Source organism: Chlorocebus sabaeus, chromosome 26, assembly GCF_047675955.1.
Source record: "Chlorocebus sabaeus isolate Y175 chromosome 26, mChlSab1.0.hap1, whole genome shotgun sequence".
NCBI classification, from domain to species: domain Eukaryota; kingdom Metazoa; phylum Chordata; class Mammalia; order Primates; family Cercopithecidae; genus Chlorocebus; species Chlorocebus sabaeus.
In genome coordinates this window covers 43,876,459-43,904,199 of record NC_132929.1, presented here as the reverse complement: position 1 = coordinate 43,904,199, position 27,741 = coordinate 43,876,459, and the positions used below count along the sequence as shown (strand labels likewise).

General features: G+C 35.4%; 1 protein-coding gene across 1 annotated transcript in view; it reads right to left on the bottom strand.

Annotated features, from left to right (window-relative positions):
* PIAS1 (protein inhibitor of activated STAT 1) overlaps nucleotides 1–27,741 on the bottom strand; it is a 139,105-nt gene that overhangs the window by 26,447 nt on the left and 84,917 nt on the right. The window contains exons 3-8 of the mRNA XM_008016125.3: nucleotides 24,351–24,435; nucleotides 24,049–24,096; nucleotides 20,552–20,642; nucleotides 19,762–19,896; nucleotides 12,786–12,891; nucleotides 1,703–1,776 (exon numbers count right to left, since the gene is read on the bottom strand). Of these exons, the coding sequence (XP_008014316.1) occupies nucleotides 1,703–1,776; nucleotides 12,786–12,891; nucleotides 19,762–19,896; nucleotides 20,552–20,642; nucleotides 24,049–24,096; nucleotides 24,351–24,435 (539 nt within the window). The remainder of the gene's footprint in view (nucleotides 1–1,702; nucleotides 1,777–12,785; nucleotides 12,892–19,761; nucleotides 19,897–20,551; nucleotides 20,643–24,048; nucleotides 24,097–24,350; nucleotides 24,436–27,741) is intronic.

The window sequence follows — 27,741 nt, the reverse complement described above, 5'->3', positions numbered from 1 at the left end:
GGGGAATGGATAAATCAGGGTTTTGGAGAAAGAGGGTAGAATAAGTATACATCTTTTTACCTTTTTCTTTTAAAAACATTTTTTGTCTTTTTCTCACCCTCTACTTCCCCAGTGTGTGAACCATTTTTCTAAGCATGAAACACACACACACCCCGCCCCCCACAACACACACACCCCCACACCAGTCTCCTTTACAACCTAGGCTGTTGTAACATTTACCTGGTTACTTAAAGAATTTTTAACACTAATATAAAAAGCCTGGAGTCAAAATATTTTTCGCAAGAAAAAAATTGGCTTTATTATAAAAAGGAATAAAAATAAACGTTACAGGAATAGAAGGATATATACACAATGATAGAATTTGGTGATTTTAATTAACTTCATTGTATTTTTTTCTATAACTTACAGAAACTAATTCATGATCTACTAATTTTTTCATATTATGTTTGGTTTCATAAATTACAAAAAAATATTTGTAACTACAAATAACATTTAATTTCTATTTAAATTCTTTGTTTCTTTAAGAATACAGTAACTTCATCATCATCTGATATTAGTAGGACCTCAGTATCAACTGCTTTCAATATCAGGCCTGTCTGAACAATCAGGCAAAGCAGGAAACAGATGTGTCCTTTCATTCTTTCTCCCCAATTTAAATATGATTAGTTTGATTATTATAGAACAAAAAGTAATCAAAATGTCAAGGTAATTTATGATTAATTTTTCACATATTTCCATATGGCCATATTCAACCACCATCCCTACCAATAAGCCTAACATCAAATTAGTTTAACATGTTTTTGAGACCTTTTCCCTTACAGGTTTAATAATTTGGTTAAGTCTTGGGACCATATATTTATTTCATGAAAATTATTGATTCTGATCTCATTTTCCGGCTTAAAATATCTCAAGGCTTTTTTATATGTATAACAAATTCAGCTATTTAGGCTGAACAGAAGTTTCTAATTGGTGAACTGTTATAATGTGGTCATTGTTGGCAAAACGGTTAAATGAGATGTGTGAGTAATCACGGCTAGATTTTTACTCAGAAAGGTACTATCTTAAGTAAAACTTTTAGCCAGGCATGGTGGCTCACGCCTGTAGTCCCAGCATTTCGGGAGTCCGAGGCGGGCAGATCACCTGAGGTTGGGAGTTTGAGACCAGCCTGACCAACATAGAGAAACCCTGTCTCTACTAAAAATACAAAATTAGCCAGGCGTGGTGGCACATGCCCGTAATCCCAGCTACTCAGGAGGCTGAGGCAGGAGAATTGCCTGAACCCGGGAGGTGGAGGTTGTGGTGAGCTGAGATGGCGCCACTGCACTCCAGTCTGGGCAACAAGAGTGAAACTCCATCTCAAAAAAAAAAATAAAAATAAAAATAAATAAATAAATAAATGTAAAATTTTTATAAGTACACTGAGACAATAAACATTTATTATTTGGAGATTTTACGATTGAGCCTGAGAGATGGTCATTAATCACAGGCCATAGTTAAATACATCTTACTAAGAGTAGATCATTTTTAAAGACTTGTTTAGATTCCAAATGCCATGCCTAGATGTCTTTCCACTTTTCATAAACTGTAACAGTGGTGGACATATTTTAGAAGTAAACAGAATTTCTCAAATAGTAAAAATACTTAATAAAAAAAGAAAATGTATGTTAAACTTTCTGGAAAGCAAGTAATAGTTAACACTTACTGGACACAGTAGAGAAACCCTTAGGCTGGTTGTAGCTATTTCACTGTCCGGATCCGCAGTCAACTTCTCTTTAACTGATATTCATTCAAGAAGAAAAAAAGCAAACAAACAGAGTAAGTTTATGAAAGATACATTACTGGAACATTACTATAAAGAATAAAAAACTTAAACAAATCTGCTCAATTATTTCCCAATTAATGGAACAGATAAAAACAACCATATGGCTTTTAATTCTATAAGCAAAGGATGGAAAACAATTGTTTATCTGTAGAATGACTATATTTCCTGTAAATTTCCTATTTCTCACTCAGGGGACAAAAACCTGCAGCAATATGAGAGACATTTCTCTAATATGTTGACATATTCAACTGATGGTAGACCCTTTTTCTTTTATAACTCTAAGATACTGGATCAAGGTTTTCTTTCTTTTAAACTATGATTAATATTATTTGGGCTCTTCTATTTTCAAGGACATTAATAATAAGAATAACATTTATACATTTTTGAAAGCTCAGAAAATAAAAACATTTACTGTAAAACAGCTTAATTCAAACTTTAAATTATGAAAAGAGTCCTATTTCTTTTTCTTAACTATACAATTATTTGAATTTTAATCTATTTCTCTATAAAATACTTGTGCCCTCTTGGGCAAGTCAATCCTCCTTTCTCAGCTTAATTTTACTTATAGTAAAACTGGAACCCACACTAGATAATCTTTAAGTCTTTTCACTTCAAACTTCTTCTGGTTCTTAAGGGAGGAGGAGACACTAGTAATTTTACTTTTCCAAGGCTGTTCTTTCATTCTCTTTCAGTCTGATATAAAAGACTCCTTATAATTCTCATCTGGAAACCTGAGCTATCTGTTACCTCTGAAAACTTCAATAACCAGTAACAAGAAAAAACATTATAGGGGTGGGACAGGAAATGCATAGATGTAATATTCCAACAATTTTAGAAACTGTCCCATAATAACTTTAAAGTCTATATTGTATAAAGGGGCCGTAAGTGGAGTAGCTGTATACATAGTCGACAGAATTTCTGAGCTGTGGTACAACTAAGTGTGACCAGATAGACACCATATAGAAAAGAAAATGAAGAGAGGGAGAAGTACTTGGGTAAGTCACAATTTCAGAGTCTGTTGTCCTGATAACCATTTATGAGAAATCCTACCTTTATGAAACACAGTGCCCTGGATTTTAGTCTGGGTTTTTTTAGATGGTTCAAATCCTGGATATCCTATCCAACTATTTCCATTAATTAGTGGATCTCAAGTAAGGTGCACATCAGACCTACCTATAGAGAGCTTCCTGAATCAGAATGAAAAGAGGGACACCAATTGGTAGTTTTTTAAACGCTCCAAATATGATTCTAATGCCAGACTAAAAAGTCATTTCATGCCCTGGAAATTCCAAATTTTCAAAGTCTTAATGTACTTCACAAGCTGTCTCCTGACACACACAAAAAGGCATACAACTTCTGGTTTTTAGTTTGGAAAATATAGTTATAACACTATGCTAATGAATACCATATATAAATTACAAAAAGTATGCCTTTGTCATTATACACCAAATCTTAGTCAATCTTTTCTCATAAATATGATTTTAAAAAGTAGTATCTTTGTTAAAGGCAACAAATAATCGCCATACGAAATAAACATGCAAATAGAATTCTAATGTGATTACTCACTGTGTTGGCTAATTTTAGGTGTCAACTAAACTAACTGAACGAAGGGCTACCTACATAGCTGGCAAGGCATAATTTCTGGAAGTGCCTGCAAGTGTGTTTCCAAAGGAGACTGGTGTGTCAGTCTGTGGATGAGTGAGGAAGATCCGCCCTCAATCTTGGAGGACACCATCCAATCAGCCAGAGGGCACGGAAAGAACAAAAAGGCAGAGGAAAGGAAAATAAATTCACTTTCTCTTTTTCCTTGAGCTGGGACACCCTTCTTCTCCTGCCTTTGGAATTCTGTGATCCTAGCTCTTGGGAGCCTGAGGTAGGAGGACTGCTTGAGGCCAGGAGTTGAGACCAGTCTGGGCAACATAGTGAGAGACCTCACTTTTAAAAAGAGAGAATTCCAGGTTCTCTGGACCTGGGACTCTGGGATTTGTACCACCATATCAGCCCTTCTCCTCACCCCTCTTAGGCCTTTAGCCTTAGACTAAGAGTTGGCTTCCTGGATCTGTGGCCTTTGGACTTCAATAGTCATATTACTGGCTTCGCTGGTTCTCCAGCTTGCTGATGGCCTATCTATTGTGGGCATTCTCAGCCTTCACAGTCATGTCAGCCAATTGCCCTGATACATCTTCCCCCAACTCTCTCTCTCTCTTATCTCTCTCTCTCTCCTTTTCTCCTCTCCTTCTCCTTCCCCTCCTAGAGTCTCTCTGGAGAACCCTGACTAATAACCACTCCGCATGCCTTCACCAACCATCCCACCAGCACCTTTTATAGACATAGCAAGCAATGGGTATAGTAACTGACTTTGAACTTTGCATATTTAAATTTCCACTTAAATGAAGCAATACTTATAGATCACAGTATCAGCCTTACACAAAACAAAGCTCAGTGTTTAGCGCTTAGAAAATAAATTGAAATAAGAAAATAAATTGAAATAAAGTAGTGGTTAAGAGCACAGGACCTAGAGAGCCTAGCTTAGAATTTAAGTCTCAGTTCTAAGTCACTTAACCTCTCTATGCCTGTTACATCATCTGGTAAATGGGAACAATAATAGTACCTCACAGAAATGTTTTAAGGATTGAGTTAATACGCATTAAAAGTTTTAAAATACACTTGAGCCCGAGAGGCAGACATTGCAGTGAGATGAAATTGCTGCCACTGCACTCCAACCTGGGTGACAGAGTGAGATCCTGTCTCAACCACAAAAAAGGGTTTTTTTTTGTTTTGTTTTTTTTTTTTTTTCTTTTGACACACAGTCTCACTCTGTTACCCACGCTGGAGTGCAGTGGTGAGAACTTGGTTCACTGCAGGCTCTGCATCCTGGGTTCAAGTGATTCTCCTGCCTCAGCCTACCAAGTAGCTGGGATTAGAGGTGTGCGCCACCATGGCTCGGTTAATTTTTGTATTTAGCAGAGATGGGGTTTTGCCATATTGGCCAGGCTGGTCTCAAACTCCCAACCTCAGGTGATGTGCCCACTTTGGCCTCCCAAAGTGTTGGGATTACAGGAGTGAGCCACAAAAAAAGTTTTCAAATAACCTAATATTATTCTCAATAAATACTAGCTATTGTTACTAGCCAACAATAAAACAAATAAAACATGATTTGTACATTCACTTTCTCTCAGAGGTGGGAGAATTTTCTGAAATTATTTTAGAATGTTTGTCAATTTCTATTAAAAACAAAACAAAACAAACAAAAAAAACCTATGCCTTCTCTTTTGTCATTACAGACCCAATCCTAGTCCATTTATTCTTGCAAAGATATTTTTTAAGGTCCTACCAGGATCTTGATTAGACTGGATTAATTCTACAGATTAATTTGGAGAACTGACATACAACAATAGAATCTTTTGATCTCTTAGCAAGATATACCTCTCTGTTTATTCAGGTCTTCTTTCAGTTTTTCTCAACGATGCTTTGTAGTTTTCAGCGGTATATAAATCTTGCACCTAGTTTGTGTGATGTATCCCTAAGTGTGTCATATTTTTGGATGTTACTGTAAAATCTTGTTTTGTGAATTTCAATTTCCAATTATTCATTACTGACAGAAATACAATTTGTTTTTGTATACTGACCACACATTCTCTAACTCTGCTAAACTCATATAGTATTTCTAATAGATTTTTGGAGATTCTTTGGGATTTTTTTCTATGTAGACCATAAGGTCATCTGTAAATAAAGACAATAAGTATTTCTTAATTTCTAACCTGTGTGTTGGTTTCTTTTTTTTAAATTTTCCTTGTCTTATTGTGCTGTCTAGGATCTCTAGGTCAACGCTAAGGGCAGATATCCTTGCCTTGTTCTCAATCCTAGGAGTGAAGCATTCAAGTTTTAACCATTAATGATGATATCAGCTGTAGTGTAGACTTTTTGTAAATACTCTTTATTACACTGAGGCAGCTCCCTTCTCTATTTTGCTGACAGTTTTATCATGAATGGATGTTGAATTTGGCCAAGTGCTTTTTCTGCATCTCTGGAGATGATCACATGATTTTTCATTTTTAGTTTGTTGAGAAGGTGAACTATATTGACTTTTGAATGCTGAAATCAACCTCATATTACAGAAATAAATTCTGTTTCGTCACCATGTATTATCTCACATACTGGAGCTAACAATATTCAAAACAATTCTGAAAAAGAAAAACAAAGTTGGAGAATTCTAACTGATTTCAAGACTTACTATCAAGCTACAGTAATTAAGACTCATTTGGCATAAGGATAGACATACAGGTCAATGGAAAAGAATAATATCTGGAAATAGATTTATACATCTATCATCAACTGGTTTTTGATAAAGGTGCCAAGGTAATGAAATGGAAGGAAAGACAGTCTTTTCAATAAATGTTGTTGGACTATTTTGATATCTATGTGGGGGGAAAAACAAATCTCTACTCTCACCTTGCACTATATATAAAAATTAACTCAAAATGAATCACAGACCTAGATCCAAGAGCTCAAACAATAAAACTTCTAGAAGAAAAATAGAAGAGAGTGTTTGTGACTTTCATTTAGGTACAGATTTCATAATATATGAAAAGCATGACATTAAAAAATGGGTAAAAGACTTGACAGATACTTCAAAGAAGCTATAGGAATGGCAAATAAGCACCTGAGAAGACGCTTAACATCCTCAGACATTAGAAAAATGCACAATGAAATGCCACTACATACCAATCACAATGGCTACAATAAAGCAGCCTGATGGCACCATATGCTGGTAAGGATGTGGACCCACTTGAAATCTCACATATTGTTAGTGGGAATGCAAAAATGGTATATTTACTTTAAAAGAAATTGCCAAACTGTTTTCCATATACTTATCATATGACCCAGCAATCCCACTCTTAGATATTTACCCAAGAGAAATGAGAACATATGTCTACAAAACTGAAGTATCCATATGCAAAATGTAAATGTTTACAGCAGCTTTATTCATATTGCTGCAAAACTGGAAATAATCCAAATGTCCATCAACTGAGAAATGGATAAATTATAGTATATAAATGAAATACTACTCAGCAATAAAGAACAAACTACATGGATGAACTTCAAAAGCATTACACTAAATGAAAGAAGCCAGACGCAAAAGGCTACATATTGTAGCACTGCATTTATCTGACATTCTGGAAAAGACAAAACTACAGAGCAGAAATCACATCAATGGTAAAAGGATGGGATGGAATGCAAAAGACGACAGAAGAACTTTCTGGGGTAAAGGATGTTCTATATTTTGATTGTGGCAGTGGTTCATGATTGTATACATCTGTCAAAGGAATTTTTATTGCCTATAAATTATACTTTAATAAACGTTCTCAAAAAGAAAGAAAATGGAGGGGAAAAGCACTATGCTATATTTAATCATAAGAAAGTATGAAGAAAAAATAAAGTAAAAGCACTTATTACTTGTGTGCAAGGGAATAAAAAAAATAAGACATATAATATTTGTTCTGTGGTAATCAGTCAACACGTAGGAAGTTCTCTGGGAGTTAGAGTTTTCACATTGTTACAGTGATCTGCAGTGGTAACAGTATTTTATTATATAATAAAGTTACAGCTAGCCACATTTAAAATTAATCTTGTTTTACCCAATAAGTCAATTTGGGGAGTAGAATTAATCTTGTTTTTAATCCCTGTTGTCATGAGCTATAGGAGTCAGTCACTACTCACATGACGCTGTATTTAAACCTAAATAAAAAATTCAGCTCATCAGTTACACTAGCCACATTTTAAGTGCTCAATGGCCACATGTTGCTGGTGGCTACCGTATGGGACAGTGCAGATAGCGAACACTTCCATTATCACAGATTGTTCTATTAGCGCTGTTCTAGGGTTGTTATTATTTCAAGATAATATCTATCCTTCATTAATATCAGGTTATTTTAATTCAGCCTTTTAAAATTTTAAGGCTGAAAATAATCAAACATATTAAGATCAGTATTTCATTTTCTAAGCAAAGAAACAGGTACCGAGATCTGACTTTTTTCTGTAGATGTCTTTTTATCAGTTTACTTCAACAAAAATATGCAGATCTACTATGTATGTGGCACTGTGCTGAGCAATAGGAATTCAACAAAAAAATAAGATTAAATTCCTGCTCCAAAGAACTCATAATCTAGTAGAAGGTAAAGATGCTCAGTGAGATCATCTCTAATGCACTCTGATGGAAGTATGTTTGGGAAGCTAACCAAAAGTCAACTCATCTATTCTGGGGGTTCTGGGATGCTTCCTGGAAAAAAGTGAAACAAAGGATAATAACATTAAGCAGAGGAGGCAGCAGGGGAGTTTTGAGGCATAGAGCACAAAACTAAAGCACTAAAGAAAGACAAAAGAGTTCCATATTTTTGGAATGTGAAGTATGAAAAGAAGAGTGAATACAGATGACCCTGGAAAGTAATAAGCAGGTGCCACATCATGGAAAGTTTACGTGTCATGCTAACACAGTTGGAGTTTTTATTCCCTAGGTGTTAAGAAGCCATGAAATGCAAGCGAATGAGGATGGTAAGATTTTAGATCTGTATAAATCACTTACGTGGCTACCAGAGGAGATATATAAAGGAGTCAAAGAGAGGGATGTTTTATCTAAGAATGGTTTTTAAAATAAAAGCAGGATATGAGAGCTTAAACAAGGGCAATGATAGCAGTGATAGACAGAAGGTACATTTGAGAAATATTTAGGGAGTAAGTTTGACAGGAGTTGGTGAGTTCAGTTTTAAATACTTGAATTTGACGAACCAGTGAAATGTTTAGGTGAAGTTAGTTAGCTATATAAGTCTGAAATGCAGGGGAGAGGTCTGAGATGAAGACATGTATTTTGGGGTGGGTGTTAAGTTTTAAGCCATAAGCATGTGTAGAAAAGTGCGCCCAGGATAAAACTCCAAGGAACAGCAATATTTAGAATGCTTCCCATTGAAGGCAGATGATTGAGAAGATATGGTCAGAGAAAAAAGGAGAGAATTTCAAGGAGAAAGTGGTTCATATCAAATGCAGCAGAAGTATTCAGGATGAAAACTGAAAAGATAGCCTTTAAATTTAGCAATCAGATCATCATTTGTGACATCTGAAAGAGCAATTTCAGTGGAATGATAGAGGGTTAAAGACCATAATAAGATGCAGTGAGGAGGTAACAAGAGCAAATGTAGACCACTCTCACAGAAATTAGGATGAGAACAACAGGAGGAACACAGAGCTCTATCCATAGAGGAGCTTGTTTTCCTATTTTTTAAAAGGCAAAGAGCCTTGACAGCATAGAGTGACAGAAAAAGCCTGCAGACGGAGGAACTGAAAACACAGGACAAAGAGCCGATACATGAGGGAGCCAGGTCTCACAATTACTGTTACTGAGCATCTCTACCTGGATGTCTCATCCCATCTCAACCACCACAAGTCTACGAGTGCACTCTGATCTCCGCCTCCTGCAATCTGACCTTTTCAACACTGTTTTCTGTTTCAGTAAATGGCATTACCATGTTACCTGTTGCTTAAGAAGCCTAGCACTCCTCCTTGACTCCTCACTCTACACACACAGTCAATGCCATTTCAATACTTCTCAAAACTGTCAACTTCTATCTATCACTATCACCTTAGTTCAAGACATTATCATCTCTTACATATACTATTACAAACAGGTTCTAAACTGGCCTCACTGCATTAGCTTTGCCTTCCTTTGATTCGTCTTCAAAGTGAGAATCAGATTGTCTAAATGTAATCATGTCATTTATTCCTCTGCTTAAAAATCTTTTAATGATTTTCTATCATCTATCTTCATATTGTCTATGTCAACTTATACTTGTCCAACTCTCTGGTCACCATCCTTCTTGGCTCTCTTTTTTTTTTTTTTTTTAAGACAGTCTCTCTCTGTCGCCCAAGCTGAAGTGCAGTGGTGCGATCTCAGCTCACTGCAACCTCTGCCTCCCGAGTTCAAGTGATTCTCCTGCCTCAGCCTTCCAAGTAGCTGGGACTACAGGCACATGCCACCATGCCCGGATAATTTTTGTGTGTTTTTAGTAGAGACGGGGTTTTACCATGTTGGTCAGGCTGGTCTTGAACTCCTGACCTCAAGTGATCTACCCACCTCGGCCTCCCAAAGTGCTGGGATTACAGGTGTGAGCCACTGCATCCAGCCCTTTTTGGCTCTCTCTATTCCAGCTGCACTGGCCTTTTCTCCTGACATACTCTGTTCCTATCTTGGAGTTTAACTTCTCCTCATACTTATAGTCTTGCCTTAAGTATCACAACACCAGAGAGGACTATGTTCCCCTATTGTACCTCTACAGAGTTCCCTGTCTATCTTCTTCAAGGCACATGTCAAAACTTTAACTCATTAATGACTTGTGCAATTATTTAATGCCTGTCTTTCTTACCAGACTGCAAACTTCTGGGGGATGCAGAGATGGTATGTGTCTTGTTTAATGTTATATTCTCCTGTGCCTGGAACACAGTAGACTCTTAATACAATTTCTTGAATGAAAAGAATAAATGAATAAAAGATTAACTTGGAGTGGGGAAAGGGACATTTCCTCTTGACACTGAAGGAAATAAAGTGAGGACTGGGCACAAATGTAGATAAGCCAAAAAGTAATTATGGTGGCACTGAGATTAAGGAAGAAATGGGTGGTTTAGGTAATTCACATCTTGTAGCCCCAATTTTCGTGCATTGGCAGAGTGCTGAGGGAGGGGGACAATGTTTGAGTAGATTATGGCTAAGGCTTGAAATAACTTGCTGAAGGGAGAAGGAAGAGGAGAAAGAAACTTGATTAAGAGTTGGTAAAAGACTGTTTTTGATAGTTGTGAGTAGACAACTCTACACAAAGGTAGAAACTACAAGACAAAATCCTACTAAATCAAATGAATCAGAGAATGGATTTCTCTGCGAAAAATCTAAATAACAGCAACTTTATTCTTTCAAGAACATAAGAGTGTCTGGCTTGACTATTAAAACTTTGCTAGAAGAACTTATTTTATTAAGAATGACTTACAAGGAACATATTTGTAAGTAATTTGATTCTTTAAAAATACCTGAGATACCTGACAATTCCTTTTGTCAAGTTATTGTAAACAGAATTTTAATTACATAATTTGTTGGGAAAGGTTTTTTTTTTTTTTTTTTTTTTTTTTTACAGGCAGCATATAGGTAAAGGTAGATAACCTGCTTTTTAGTAAATTACAACAAATTTCTTACTGGTGGGATCCAAATTAATATTCCATTGGCTTCTTTGGCCAATAAAGTAAGGTATCAATTTCCACAAAAATGTCATCCAGTGTACAGGTATTCTCCACATCCATCAGTATATCAGAAAGAGCTTTTGAATTAAACAGTTTTTGCTGCTTAATGGTAGCTAATAGTGGTTTTTCAGAGAAAATAAAATAATTCAATTCCAGACTCACGTTCCCACTCTCCCTCCAGGTGGTGCTATAGCTACAAGTGGAGAAAAGTTAACAGCTTGAGCAAAGACGGTTGGCCCTATCGTTGTTGTTGCTGTTGTTACTATTAAATAACTTTATCTGCCTTATTTCTTGGTATTCCCTCTTCCATACAGGCTCACATAATTCTTTGCTTTCTGACGGGCTGAGATTCTGGTATTGTGAGGCAAATATGAAGATTCTCAGTAGAATGACCAGGAATAACTTCAGCAAGATTGTGATAGAAGAGAAGGTATCTTATACTCTCCTTCAAGGCAGATGTCTGTCTTTTCTTTCAGGATCCCCACCATCTTCTTGTCCCTGCCAAATGGTGCCTCCACTCCCGCAGATCCCAAATCAGTGCTGTCCTTCTAGGTCTCCATCATCTGTCAATGCATGCCTACAGAGGCATTAGCCCAAAGTGTGCTCCCATTGATTCAGGATTAGCTGCATTTTTAAAGGACCATTTTAATACAGAAAAATTCTTCAATGAACTATTAAGGGTATATTGATATTCAGGGGTAGTGGGATCTTTTACTCTGTCACAGAAATAAGTTACAGAAAGGGATAAAAGCTATGCTACAAAAGGAAAGCTGTTACTAGCTTAGTTCTTTCCACCAGAGTGTTCCTAAGTACAAATCTGATAATGGGCTTCATTAATCAGCTCACATCAAAAGTCCTTTAAGGATAGTTATCTAACACCTGCCTATACAAGTTTTGTTCTTAAGTCCCCAGCCCTCATCCCTAAATCCACTCGGCCCCCACCTCTCACAAATAAAAGAATAAACGAAGAACTTAGTTCGCCTCTTTGGAAAGGCCAAACCCTCTGACCTTAACCCTCAAAAACAGAGGTCAGCATACTCCATTTGTAGACCTTGAATCTCAAATTCAACGTATCGAAACAAACCATCCAGTAATTCACACATATGAACTCAGACTCTGAAGAAGCATTAGAAATCACATGGCATAAACTTCTTGTTACAGATGAGGAAGATGAAACTCAGAAGCAGCGTTACTTGTCCACAGTCATATAATTGATTAATGGCAGAACTCATGTCATTATTATTTCTACCACCCCACTGGCTCTCTTCAGTTTGTAAATGCAGGGGTGAGGCAATGATACAACTCTGTATATTTTTCCTGGATAAACCTCCAATCTAAAATAACTTTCTTGAAATTTATGCCAAGATGCCCTTCCCATTTCCCAGAATTCCTTAAACATTGATTTTATGAAGTTGTAGAAAAATATTCTTCCATGTTCATGCACCCACTTCACAAAGTTAATTTTAAGATTAGTAAAATATAGATTATAAAATATAGTTCATGACAAAGATATCAGAACTACTCTAAGGTCTTGTTTTACAAGCCAGAAGGTTCTCAGTGTTTTTAATCCTCTACAACAGGTTCCAGTGAATAAACAAATTCTAAAATTTCTTGAGTTGAGAAAATACTACTCTAACCTTTGACAAAATAGTTAGCTGAATAAGTGAAATAAGTTTATCATACGTACTTAAAGCTCTAGAATGATCCGGATTCCTTATTCCCTTTGCTCGTAACCTCTGAAGAAGAACTGTTGAGGACAACTGTTTTACAAGATATACTGCCATGGAATAGTTCTGGAAAAAAAAAAAGATGTAGAAAACAAACAACATATGTAAGTAAACAGTACATCTATTTTAATCTCACCGTGATAGGAAAAGAAAACTAACACTTCTTAAAACACCTGTGTGTCCAGCACTGTCTTAGGCGTTTTCATGAACAGTAATTCATTTAATCCTGATCAAAAAGCTGATGAGATGATCATAAACCTGGTTTTACGGATGAGGAAACTGAAGTATATAGAAGTAAAAGAACTTGCTCTAGTTTTGCAATTTTCAAGTAACAAACCTAGAATTTAAACCCAGGTCTGTCCTGGATTTAATATTACCTATACTTGAAGCTAATGAATTCAAGGCACTTACATGAAAGAGTACTGTTAAGACTAAGTATAAGCCAAAGACAGTAAGATGTCAAAGTTATAAACCATATTTAGTAGGTAACAGATATATCTAAAATAGTATCTATTTTTTAAAAAAAATTAAATGAGATGGACTTCCTAATTTATACCTTTTAACCTTTCTCTATGCCTTCAACTAGCTCTTGAAAAGATTATACTTGGGCCATTATCACAACAAGCAGAGGGAATAGTAAAGAAGGTTTTCAAAGAGAAGCTGCTGGTTTGGCAAATGAACAGATGAATATCCATTACCAGCAGAGGGACTACCCAGAGATGACAGAGGGAGAAGGGGACAAAAAAATAAAAAAATAAAAATAAAACCCAAACCAAAGAAACAGCTAACCAACAAGTTAAGGCTATATGAAGGGTACATGGTTGGGTAAGAGAAAGAAAAGATGGCTGAGGTTCATGAAGGGTAGGAAGGAGATCTAAATGAGAAGGATCACTTTCTATTTGGTGCTGGGATCAAGAGGAAGATCAAGAGACTTGAAAATAAGTAAAAGGAAAATAATTGCTGCCATCTTATATTTTATAGCTACACACACTTTTCAAAGCATTCTTAACATACATTGCCAACTTCATTTAAACTTTGCAGAAGACCTATTAAGACATAGGTAGGATAGGTGACTTTTTCTAAGTGAAGGGCTGATGAAACTGAGGCACAAAAAGATTATGCAATCTGCTCATGTGATTAGGCAACTGCTTGATGACAGAGCAGACACTAGAAACCAAGGGGAAAGGGCAGGAATATTAAGACAAGGAACTTAATGCACTCTCCTCTTTTGACAGAAAATATCTTACAATACTCTCTGGAAGGTCATATTTTTATTTAAAGTTCAGAAAGCTATCTGTGTTCACATGCTACGCATTTTCTGAGAGGCAGGAAAAAGAAGTGTCAAAAAAGCTAATTTACTTTCATTAATACATTTCACATTAATGAGGAACAAGTAACATGAAACATGAAAACTTTCTCAGCCAGGAGCAGCGACTCACACCTGTAATCCCAGCACTTTGGGAGGCCAGGCAGGCGGATCACGAGGTCAGGAGATCGGGACCATTCCGGCTAACGTGGTAAAACCCCGTCTCTACTAAAAATACAAAAAACTAGCCAGGTGTGGTGGCATGCGCCTGTAGTCCCAGCTACTTGGGAGGCTAAGACAGGAGAGTGGCATGAACCTGGGAGGCAGAGCTTGCAGTGAGTCAAGATGGTGCCACTGCACTCCAGCCTGGGTGACAGAGCAAGACTCTATCTACCAAAAAAAAAAAAACAGGTTTCCTAAGTTTTAGAGCATACAACATACTAATCTGATATAGCATTGACAAGCTTTATTTATTTATTTATTTACTTATTTACTTATTTAATTAATTTGAGACAGAGTCTTGCTCTGTCACCCAGCCTGGAGTGCAGTGGCGCAATCTTGGCTCCCTGCAACCTCCACCTTCTGGGTTCAAATGATTCTCCTGCCTCAGCCTCCCAAGTAGCTGGGACTCCAAGTGTGCACCACCATACCTGGCTAATTTTTGTGGGTTTTTTAAGTAGAGACGGGGTTTCACCATGTTGGCTAGGCTGTGAACGCCTGACCTCAAGTGATCCACATGTCTCAGCCTCCCAAAGTGCTGGGATTACAGGCGTAAGTCACTGGGTCCAACTGAAAAGTTTCTTTTAGAAAAAACTCTTATTCACCATTATTATTTACTTGCTTAATGCTTCAAGTATGATAGAAACTGGAGAAATGTTAATTAACAATGTGAAACTATGTATTGACAACTTGAATCTTCAGAACTTGGAATTACCCTTAGGCTTTATATAAACACTTAAGAAGAGATCAAGCAGAAACCGCAACAAGTTCAGTGAAAAGGTATGTTCACTCTAGTTGAAACATGTAACCAAATAGAAAAAAAAAGCAACAAAAAGAATGTGGTACTAACAAATGCCACTTGTACTGGCAATATAAAATGAAAATTTTACATCATATGAATGAGTGAACTTCAGCAGCAAAAAAACCCACCAAAGCTTAATAGTGACAGAGATTCTTTTCTAGGTAGACAGTATTTTATTGTTCCTGCTAATCCTTCAAATACTAATTCCAACTACTGATATATATTATATTGTATTATACTGATGTTTTTATCTATTGCTTTTTCAAAAGTCTTAAAAATTATTTGTCAAGTTCATGAAATCCTTTCTCTATAATTGAAATATACTCTATTCATTATGTGCCCCTTACACTGGTACAAGTTGAGTATCCCTGATCTGAAATGGTTGGGACTATAAGTATTTCGGACTCTGAATTTTTTTTTCTTCCAGATTTTACAATATCTGCATTATCCTTACCAGTGCAGCATCCCTAATCTGAAAATCTGAAGTCTGAAATGCTCAAACAAGTATCTCCTTTGAGTATCCTGTTTTGAATTTTAGAGTATCTTGATTTCAGACTTTCAGATTAGGGATACTAAACCTAAATCTAAATAATTTCTCTACAAATAATGAGAGTTTAATAAATGCTAGAAGCAGTGATTACACTGAGGTAGAGGAAGAAGTTACAATGTAACTCACTTATTTCTTTCAGGCACTATACTAGCTCTCCTATTTATTTCATTTGAAAAGACATAGTTGCAACATTTCTCACTGGCAACCAATTATACAAAGGTATCTGCAAAATAGTAAGATATTCTACAGGAACTATTCAGAATATCTTCACAAGCTGAATTAAAACAGTAATCTAAAAACAATCTATTAAATTATTTTCTGGGCTTTGGAAAATAATGTTGATTTAGTGTTTTACTTCCCCAGAAAAATATCTTCAAATCTTTGTAGTTTGGAAGCCTTCCTATGGAAGAGTATTTCCCCCTCTCCTCTAGTGCTATTTATCAGCAGCCATATTCCCCTCCTCTTCTACAGTTTGACTTCTTTCCTATTTCATCAAAAACACTCCCCTTCTCCCTTAGTGAGCTATTCTTTTCATACACAAAAACAAAACTTTCCTCAAAAAGCGGTAAAAAGGGAACTCCAAGGTACACTAGAAATAAAATATTTAAAATATTTTAAAAACCAAATGGTGACACGTGAGTTAAAGGAAAAAAATATAACCCTGAGAGATGTCAAAAAGAATTTTGATATAATTCAAAATCCACTTCTAACAAAAATATCCAGTAAAAGAGAAATACAGAAATACATCATTGATATAATAAAGTTCTACCAAAATTAATAGCAACATCATAATAATGTTTTAACAGTAGCAGTATTCTCATTAACATAAGGAGCAAGTCAAATATGTCCACTAGTGCCTGCATTGTTTAACACTGTTTACAAAGTTCTAGGTAGTAGAACAAGAAATAAATGACAGAAGTATTAAGGTAATATAATTTGTATGACATACCTCAAACTCAAAATGCTAATGTAGAAATACCAATAAATCATCTAAAAAGCCAACAGAACTGATATATGAATTTAGCTATGAAATAAATATTAAAAATAACTAGTTTTAAGTAAACCAACAATAAATAAATTCTTTGAAAATATAACAGAAAAAAAGATCTCTTTTTATAATAGCAGTAATAATAACAATCAACATAGGAATTAGCAAAAAATATGCAGGAATTGTAGGAAACCTATTAAATTGCTGAGGAACATAAAAGAGGATTTGAAAATACAGTTCCTAGAATGGTTATATTAAACATTGTAAATAAATTCTCCCAAACTTAAACTATAACTTTAAAGAAATCTCATCCAAATTCTCAGAAAGACGTGCAAGTGGGGTACAAGAGGGAGGGAAAAAATGCGATAAAGTAATTCTACTTTATCTGGAAGAATGAATATAAAAAAAAAAGTAATGCAGGAGAATCAATGTCAGCCCTGCCAGTGTGGTTCCAATAACCATCAATGTGCAGATGACTCACACATTTTTTCCCTCTATCCCAAATGTATCCTTTAAGCCCATCTGCCCCACTGCCTATTCAGGATGTCTCACAGGCATTTCAAACTCAAAAGTTGCAAAAGTAAATTCATTATTTTCTCCATCTCATCCTCCAATGCCAATGCCCATTCTTCAAAGCAAAACAAAACAAAACACACCCACACTCAGTCCTTTTCCAGTGTTTCCTCTATCTCAGCAGTAGTATCATTTGCCTAGCTACCCACCAAGAAACCAAGGACTCATCAGTGACATCTCTCTTTCTCTTAGCCCTCAACTTTCAATTCATCACTTAATCCTGCAGATGCCCCTACTTACCTCCATTTCTACTGCCACCACTCTAGACAAAGATACTATTTCACTAATACTTTCACAAGAGCTGGCTCCTAAGAGATGTCCTTCTGCATGATTCTGGCCTCCATTTAAACTATTTACTACTCCAAAGAGTGATCTTTTCTAAAAAGAAATACAGCACTATAAACTTTCTGCTTAAAAAGAGAAAATCCTGGCCAGGTGCAGTGGCTCGCGCCTGTAATCCCAGCACTTTGGGAGGCCACGGCAGGTGGATCATAAGGTCAGGAGCTCAAGACCAGCCTGGCTAAGATGGTGAAGCCCCATCTCTACTAAAAATACAAAAATTAGCCGGGTGCAATGGCAGGCGCCTGTAATCCCAGCTACTTGGGAGGCTGTGGCAGGAGAATCGCTTGAAACCAGGGGACAGAGGTTGCAATGAGCTGAGATCACGCCACTGTACCCCAGCCTGGGCAACAGAGTGAGACTCTGTCTCCAAAAAAAAAAAAAAAAAAGAAAAAGAAAAAGAAAAAAAGAAAAAGAAAAAGAAAATACTTAACTTTAACATTACCTACAGTGCCCTAATGGTTTAGTCCTATCTTACCCCTCTAGCCACATGTCATATACCGCTCTTCCCCATTCTCTGCACTCTAGTCAGTGAATCCCTCTCAGCTTCTTGTAAAAACCAGGCTGACTCCTACCACTGGGCTGTTGTGTGGGTAGTTTCCTCTGAACCTTTCACCTGATTCCTACTCTTCTCTTAGCTCTTGGCTCAGCCACTACTTCCTCAGGGAAGCCCTCCCTGACTGCTCTCTCTCATTCAAAGTGCCCTTTGATACACTGTAAAATCACCATGTGCCTCTCTATTATAGTACTTATAAGTAGGTTCACATTCTTTGTGTGTGTCCACCAGGCCCCTAGATCACAGGCCTCATGAAAATGAGCTTTTTTCCCTCCCTATGGTACTGCCAGTTTTGAGTATAGTACATGGCACATGGTAAGCATTCAATAAATTTCAAATGAACTGGTGGATACCTATGAGTTCATACCATGAAAACTGTCCCAAAAAAGAATGCTAGACTAAGAAACAATATAGAAAAAGGTCAGAAACATACTCAGGATATGTAAAAATCAAATATGCAACCATGGTGGCATCAGAATCAACATTTATTTGGTTAACGGTGTTAGAACCGGCTATTTAAAAAGTGAAAGAAAGCAATTTTTACTTCACACCACACATATATTTAATATGAACTAAATATTTAAAGGTAAAATATGAAACCTTAAGTCTAGAAGAAAACAAACAAATAATTCCATAGATTGGGAAGGGCAGATAGGCAAAGCATGGTGGAGACGAGAAAAGACTATATAAAGGAAATAACTGGTTAAGATTTGGTTACACAAAATCTCTGTGTAGCCAATATTAAATAATATTAATAATATTCTGCATATTAAATAACAAGATAAAAATAAAAGGTAAACAAACTGGAAACAAATATTTGTAACATGAAACAGAGAATTAAGTTTTACTATATGAAGATCTCATAATCAATAACAAAAACAGCAACAGAGAAATAGACATGGATACAGTTTTAAAATGTAAATAATCACAAATATAAAACAAATTCAATCTCAGTAATAATGAAAAAAGTACTAATTAAAACACATTGGTGGCATTATTTACCTAACAGAATTGGTAAAAATTTCAAAGAAGATAATAGTGTTAACGAGCACGCAAATAAACACTGAAAGTCAGAGAATAAATTTGTACAACATCTTTGGAAAAGGTAATCTGTCAATGTCCACAAAATTTCTTAAAATTCTGTATGCTCTTTGACTCAACAATCCCACTTCTGAGAATTTACCCTAATGAAATTATGATATATGCATGCAAAGTTATAGCAACTAAGATGGTCTTCAAAATGTTCTTTGACATACCAATGAATCAATCAATAAATCAAGTAACATGCTCAATAGTAGGGAACAGGCAAATTTATGGCATATTCATATCGGAATATGATATCATCACTTAAAATAATGCAGAAGAACATGTAATGATACAGGAGGACATTTATGATCAATTGTTGAGTAAAAGGGCCGGTTATAAAATACTGGATACTTCATAATCCCATTTTTCAAATGGAAACATGTTGAAAATTCATTGTGAGACAAAAATAAATCCTTTTGCAGCTCATTTTACATAATTTACATAAAAATTCAGGTAGGCATGGTGATTAACCCCTCCTTATAATACAAAAATCTGGTAGAAACAAAAATTTCCTTACTCTTCCAATTTCTGCAGTCCAAGAAACAACAATGGTGTTTGGTACTGTTGTGGACAGTCGGACAAGTGAGGTGATATTAATTGGTCGGCTGGGTCGCTTTGGTTCCACGCCATTTTTTGTAGGTGGAAGGTAACCCTAAAAATGAAATATAATTTATTTATACTTATTATTTCCAAAATCATTTTGACTTCCATTCCTTAAGAAAAAAACCCCTACAAACTACATACTAGAAAATACGAATGTTTTCATTAAAAAGTACAGAAGCAAACATTTACAAGTTTCTTGTGTTATTATTTTTCCAAACAACCTTATATTCTCCTTGTAGTAAACCTGAGAAAAATATTAGTGATGAAAATTCAAAGTCTCTTAAATTTAAAAATCAGGATGAATTCATAACAAACTTAGACAGGTATACGAGGAGTATTTCAAGGGCACCAAAAACAGTCCTCACCCCTACTTCCTGTTTAAGACAGCATTCTTCAAATCTCCTTTCTACCATAGGCTTATAGACTCACATGAACACACCTGAGACTCTGTTGAAAAAACTTCTCCCCAAAATCCAGTACAATACTAAAGCTACCACACCCAACTCCAAATCCTATGACCCCAAAGCTAATGTTACTGCTGCTAACTGTACATAGTTGGTACAAGTGTTTCACCCAGTCACAGGAATATATATCCAAAATAAAAATGTTTTCTTAAGGAAAAACTATGACTTAACAACAGCTGTGATGACTTATTTGATAGCTATGTTGGCAATGAATTTTAAAAAATAGTTTTTAGGACTTACTGGAAGGCTGCAAGGTTTTGTATTCACTTTCACACAAAGATTGGGTGGGAAGTGATCTTCTTGTGGACAACTGGTTTCTGATAAACAAAACCTAAACAATAAAGGACAAGTTTAATTTCCTTTATTAAAGGATGACTTCGTTAGTATTATTGTTCAATAGATAAATTTAAAAGATGGTAAATTTAAAAACAACCAAAAGGGAAAACTATAAAAACTGGACTTTTCACCCGATTAATAAGTATATGTAAATAGGCTTAAAATAAATAATTCTGTCAATGTAAAGTTGTGGCAATCATGACTATCACCCTGTAGTTGTCTTCATGATACTGCCAATTATTTGGTTAAGCATGTTCTGAGAAGCACTAGCTTTTTCAGCGATTAACAGGTGTTAAAAAGAAAAAAAGAAAGGCTTGTTAGTTAAATAAAATTAAGAAATTCTGAATCAAAACAATTAAGTTTCCTTAATACAGAACTTTTTGGAGCTTTTAATAGGCTAATAAGCATTATAAATCTCTAAGAGGAAGACCTAGCACCTGTATGCAGTATTTTCCAAATTTATTTGCCTATGAAACACTTTCTTGGTTCTTAGCAGAAAATACTGAGAATGCTTTTAAGTCCATCCCCAGGATCAGTAAACCAAAGTACTACTTATTTTTTGACAACTGAAGACACTGAATATTATTTGTGTTATATCCACATGAATTTAGAATACTATTTTAGAAACTTATAAAAATATTTCCAAATTAAATGCACAGTCTTTTGGAAAAATCAAGGATACATAATTTGTAAATTCTCAGTCTATTCACTTTTATTATTATTTTGCTATTTAAGGCATTTATTCTTTATTAGTTCCTATTCTCAATATACATCTAAGGCTCACTGCACTGTTATAGAATGCTCATAGCACCCCTGAGTTACACAGTATGGCGAACCCTATCTCTGAATTCTGTGAAATATTCCTCATGTGCAAACAACTCCTCTCAACACCTGTGGTATGGGGTTCTTAACCTGCTGGCCATGAAATCTGAGTATGGGGATAATGCACAAAATAAAACAATTTTATATGTAAACTTTTACGAGTACATATACATATTCATTTTTACAGGGAAACCATCCACAGCTTCTATCAAATTTTCAAAGGGATCAGGGATCCATAAAAAAGTTAAGATTTACTGATCTACAAAGATTTTCTAGAAATATACTTAGCAAACAGATGTCAAAGCTCACAGGACCACTCCTAACCCCAGCAGAACCTTCCATTACAGGCTAATTCTTTATGCTGCAACAGTTAAGAGGATGTCACAGTTTTAAAATAATTATTCCAATGCACATAAACCAATTTAAAACATGGACCCTGGCTGCCTGAACCCTTTCCTACAGGAAAAGAGTAATTTAAATGACAAGTCAGTGTCTATTCAACTAATCTAAATCACCCTAATGAACTGAAGAGAAAAAAGAAAAAAAAGGAGTAGCAGAAAGTTTCTGTGAAGTGGTTCATGGGGCAGAGAGAGGGAGTGGAGCAGGGAGGCGCAACAGAAATGAAAACAGACTAGGTGTCTAATAGAGAAAACTTGGATCCTAATTCTCAACTAATTATTTTCATGCTTTAGATAAACACTTATAATTAGGATAGCAGATAGGCATACACTCCTAACTTAAATAATATACTATGGTTGCAGACCTAGCAATGTGGGGCAGGGAGAGAAATGATCTATTTTATTAAAACACAAAGAACCACCTAACAACGACCAAATATAACACAACATGGTTCTTTTTTTTTTTTTTCCCCCCAAGTCCTGGAGATAAATTTCAATTAAAATAGCAGTCATGGATTCCCTTGGAATCTGAATTATAATAGCTGATCTATCTAGACAACCTTACTTCAAAATGTGGACCACACCTGTTGCTGCTTTAAAGAATGTATGTATATTAATACAAAATACTTAGTAACTAGATCTTTTATTCTAAAGCTATGGTTTTTAAACTCTGTTTTAGTCTTGGGACTCTGTCTTCAAGTGAAAACTAACCCAGAGTCAAACATGCAAAACAGATAAAAGAGATAAAAGAAGCCCCACTTTGATTCAGACTGTGCATGTGTTTAGGAGAGAAGAGGAGGGAGAAGGGGAGGATGGCAGAAGAGTATGAGGCCCTAAGGGTGGCTCCATGCAACAAGTTTGAAAACCACTGATTTAAAGGATAATGTCAAGTATCAGTACAAGCAAAATGTCAACTGTTGAGGCAGGAAGTAGACTACAGCAATACATAATTAACTATGGAGACATCTTATTTTTGTCCTTTAATTTATTCAGTCATTATCACAATCTGGCCAACACAAAATATACCTTTTATACAGAATCATCTTCGGCAGTGCCTTCCAAAACTGAAACTTAGATTACCACTAGTTTACTGCGGTAAGGTCCTGTCATACTGTTTTATGTATAAAAGCTATTAAGCATAGTCATATCCTTTTCAGAATCTTCAACTCAACTTTCGACTTCAACTCTGCTTTCTCACTGTTTTTACCTTATTATTTCAAAGTTTAGATTAGAGGTTTTCACATGATTCCATAAAGCGCTGAACAGGTGTTTTAGATTAATCCCTTTTTTAGCCTCCTAGTGTATTTGCAATTTGTACGTACAACTAAGTATCTGATTATTGAGACAAGGCTATCTGTTTGATTTATCCTCCCAACAATTATAGGGAAAACAGCATACTGAGGAAAACAACTGTTTTATATTTTCCATCCCTATTGCAACACTGTGGTAAATTGAATAATAAAAGCATAATATGATGGTTTATATAAGCACGGTTTATATAAGGGAGATATATATATATATGTATATAAAAGGGAGATATATAAGGGAGAGAAATAATACAAAATATTTCTTAGATATTCTAAAATAAATGAATGGGCTAAGAAAACAAACTGAATAAGGGGTTGTGAACCCATGTTGGAAAATTTCCCATTAGTCTTTGAAAATTTTCAAGAGATGCCTCAAATGGATCCTAAATTAGAGCACATTTAAATTATTAAAAATACAGAACAAAACAAATTAGAGTATTTTGGTGTTTGTTAGTCCATGAGATACTGTAGACTTAAGTACTAATTCCTCATCCACAGTACTTTGCCTCTTATGGAGATAAGGCCCATGCTTTCATAAAACTTGATATGATATTGTAAGATATCATTAGCAGGAGCTTCTCAACCAACTGAGGGCAAATATGGTTAGATATATAGAACATGACTTCCTATATTAAAATCTAAATTGGGGGGTGGGCGGGTGGGGGGAAAAATCTAAACTGGATGAAAATTAGAATATCTCATAACAGGAGAATGTTTTCCCTCACCCAAATATCTAAACCTAATATTTTCAATACACTTACTGAAAAATCAGGTAGATTTCCTCTTATTCCTTAAAAATTTTTTTCCATCTCCCCTTCCTGATAAGGAATATTATCTTTTAAACTTTGAATATATCCTATAGTCAGCACTATACCTTAACTGGACCTGTACTGTGAAGTCACATTTGGTCCCAGAAATGTCCCTAGAAGAGACAGAATAGGAATTACAATTACTTTTAAAGTATTTGCATGAAAGTTCATTCAAAGACATTGTTACTCTAGAAAAGTTTTTCAAATTATCATAACTATAACTGTTCTTAATTAACACACTATATTTGCATTACTAATATCTGCAACACACAAATACTAACTCACCAATCACTGTTTTTTAAAATCATTTATTCTAGTCTACTGGATTCAAAGGTCAAACTGCAAGTTACACTTGCTGACAACTTACATGGAACTACTGATTTGCTGCACTTGTTGTGGTGTCAAGGCAAACGCAAAACAGGTTTCTCGAAAGCGCTGACTGTTGTCTGATGCTAAAGAAGACAAGAATTATACTTTCAATTACCTTTAAATTTGCCAGTAAAGACAAAAGCAAAACAAAAACAAAAACAAACCACACACTCACATGTCTTTAATTAACTGGTATATATTCTAGAGTTTAGATAACAAGGCAATTAAAGCACTGAAAAATAAGAAATACACTAATAGTAACATAACAAACAGAAATAGAAACAAAAATGGCTAATTCCAGAATAACATATGAGGATTCAAATTCAGACAATACATAATCAAAGAAAGACTAATGAAAATCTTTCTAATCATATAAACACTTGCATCTAAAGAGCATACTTGTATAAAAACATACGAATTTTATTTAAAATAGAATGATATAAACCCATTTAAAGAGACACGGTTTCTGGAAAAAGAAACAAACATACCCGCCTTGAGAGCTGCACAGGTGAGGTAACATTTGGTTTATAAAGTAAATTAAGAATTTTATCATCTCCTGTTTAACTCCACCATGCAAGTTTTATACAATAAATATCACGTACAGTTTTTCTCCTAATCTTAGATGAGTTCAAAATTTGCTTATTGTCACTAACTCAAAGAAGGAAAAGAGATGTAAAAGAAGAGAATTAAGGAAGGAAGGAAGGAAGGAAGGGAGGGGAAGAGATGTGGGAAGAAAGACAAACACATGCAAGCAGGTAGGTAAGCACAGTCAGACTAGAGCAGGGGTTTCTGAAGTATGCTGTTATGAGCCACAATAGTTCCATTAGACTTTTTGTTTGTTTTTTTAAGAGACAGGGTCTTGCTCTGTTGCCCAGGCTGGAGTACAGTGGCACCATCATAGCACAAACTCAAACCCCTGGGCTCAAAGTGACCCTCTTGCCTCAACCTTCTCAGTAGGTAGAACTACACGCATGCATCACCACATCCATTGGCTTTTAGTACACGTTAGATACATTTTTTAAAAACATGGTTAATATCCTTTTTGCTCACTAATGAGTCCTCAGTGGTTGGCACAAGGAAGCACTGAATACTATTTATTTGTTGAATGAGTAAAGGAATACAAAAATTTAAGAAATACCAGATTAAACTATTTATACTACTTTTCCAGGGTAATTTTCTAGAACAAAATGATCACTAAGAGTTATTATTAAGAAACTCCCAGCCTCCGGGGCACTTAGGCCTGTGCTGAATAAGCAGCTGCAGTTGGTTGTTTCAATCTCTTGCTTAAACTGAGTTGGATCATACTTGCAAGAAACACTTTCTTTGCAACTACCAACCAAATTGCAGTATGTCATGTCAAAAAGTCGATACCAAACGTATCATTAAGAGAAAGAAATAGAAAAGAGCACTGTTGATCTAGAATTCCATCTCAATATTAACAGTATCTTTCAAAGGCTAGATTTGCTTTCTGCTTTATGTGTTCTGGGATGACTTTTTCTTAAAGAATCTATCACCAAGGAGCAGTCACTAACAGAAAAAGTTGTCTTAATTGTGAAGCATCAACCTGGCAATGCCAACAACTAAGGCCCAGAATGTAGAAAAACAGCTAACATTTTCCTCTGTCAGGTAATGCAAGTAACTAACTTCTTCGCTTCTTAGAGAATGTATTTCTATCAAGATTTTAGTCCAGTAGACTTAGCCTAATTTAAATCTTTGGCTCTATTTTTAAAAAGTGCTAAAATAATTTCTCAAGTCCAAAAATTCATATTACTCTCTAGGCAAAATTTCAGATGCATTTTAGAATATATGACTACAGTAAGTTTTGGATATATATAGGTTTAGAAAGAGAAGATATAACTAAAATAATGAGGCTATTTCTTATGTCACAAACAAAAAACAGGTTTCTTAATAATAGCCCCTACTTCCATCTCCTTTTATATATACATTGTAACACTCATGGGGTTGCTACTATTTATCTAGAAGAGCACCTTTCACACTTTGTAGTTTTTGGGCTTAATTGCTGTTACAAACGATAGTGAAGTCTTTATAGTTCTGATTTTAGAAAAAACTATCTAAAAACCTTTCTGAAAGTGAAGCTACCATTAGCCCTTTCAGAAAAATTCTGGACAAATTACAGAATCTTCATACTGAAAGGAGTCTTACGAAATCATCCAAAACAATGACCTTCAATGTTGGGGGTATACAGTTCCATGGGTAAAAAAGACAATCCATAGGGATACATAAAAAAGTATCTATCTGCAAAACAGAAGTTTTATAAAGATGCGATTTTACATAAAACCTAAAATTTAATTTATAAAAAAACTAAAATGTTATATAAAATCTTAATCTTTCTAAACTCTTATTTTTCCTATAATTGAAAAAATTAACTGACAAATAACAATTATACATATTAATGGGGTTCAGTGATGTTTTGATACATACAGTATACAGTGATCAGATCAAGGGAATTAGCATATACATCATCCCAAATGTTTATCATTTCTTTGTACTGGGAATGTCCTATATGTTTTATAACATATAGTACAGTAGTTGATGTATAAGCTATATATATAGTATGTACAAGTACTTTGCTAAGAGGTACTTATGATCAAGTAAGTTTGCAGATCGCTGATCCAGAGTTCAACCTTCCTTTCAACCTTTCCATTCATTCTCTGTTTGAACCCTTTTAGACATGTGGGAGATGTGGCCTTTACTTTGTCAGGCAGAAGATGAGTGGTGATGAACAGTTTAATTGTAAAAATGCTTGCAGCCCAATAGAGAATAGTAGAATATTGTAGAAAGGGACAAGATTACACAGACCTGGATTCCAAACCGGTTTTGCCACTTATGTGTCATGTGACCTTGGGTATTCATTCACTCTGAGTCTTTCTTCCAATATTTAAACACAGAAACATACACACTCTGATAGGATTATTTTGAAGAATGTAAATGAAGTAACATATTGAAAACAACCAATAATTTCCTTTTCTTCTCACTTTTCTTCTTACCACTATACTGAATCAAAATATATGAGGCTATAACTTCCACCCACTGATGCCACACAGCACCGAACTAATCTCAATATACAGTGACAGCCATTCTTCAAATATTTGAAGAGACTTAATATGCCCCTCCCTTTCCAAAGACTCTTCCAACTGTATTTTAGTAAAGATTTCAGAATTACTCACTGTCCAAATCTTCCTCCTCCAGAAGTACCCCAGGTTGTTACACTCTTATTAAAGTGACAGAACTGGCTGGGCATGGTGGCTCACACCAGTAATCCCAGCACTTTGGGAGACCAAGGCAGGCGGATCATCTGAGGTCAGGAGTTCAAAACCAACCTGGCCAACATGGTGAAACCCTGTCTCTACTAAAAATACAAAAATTAG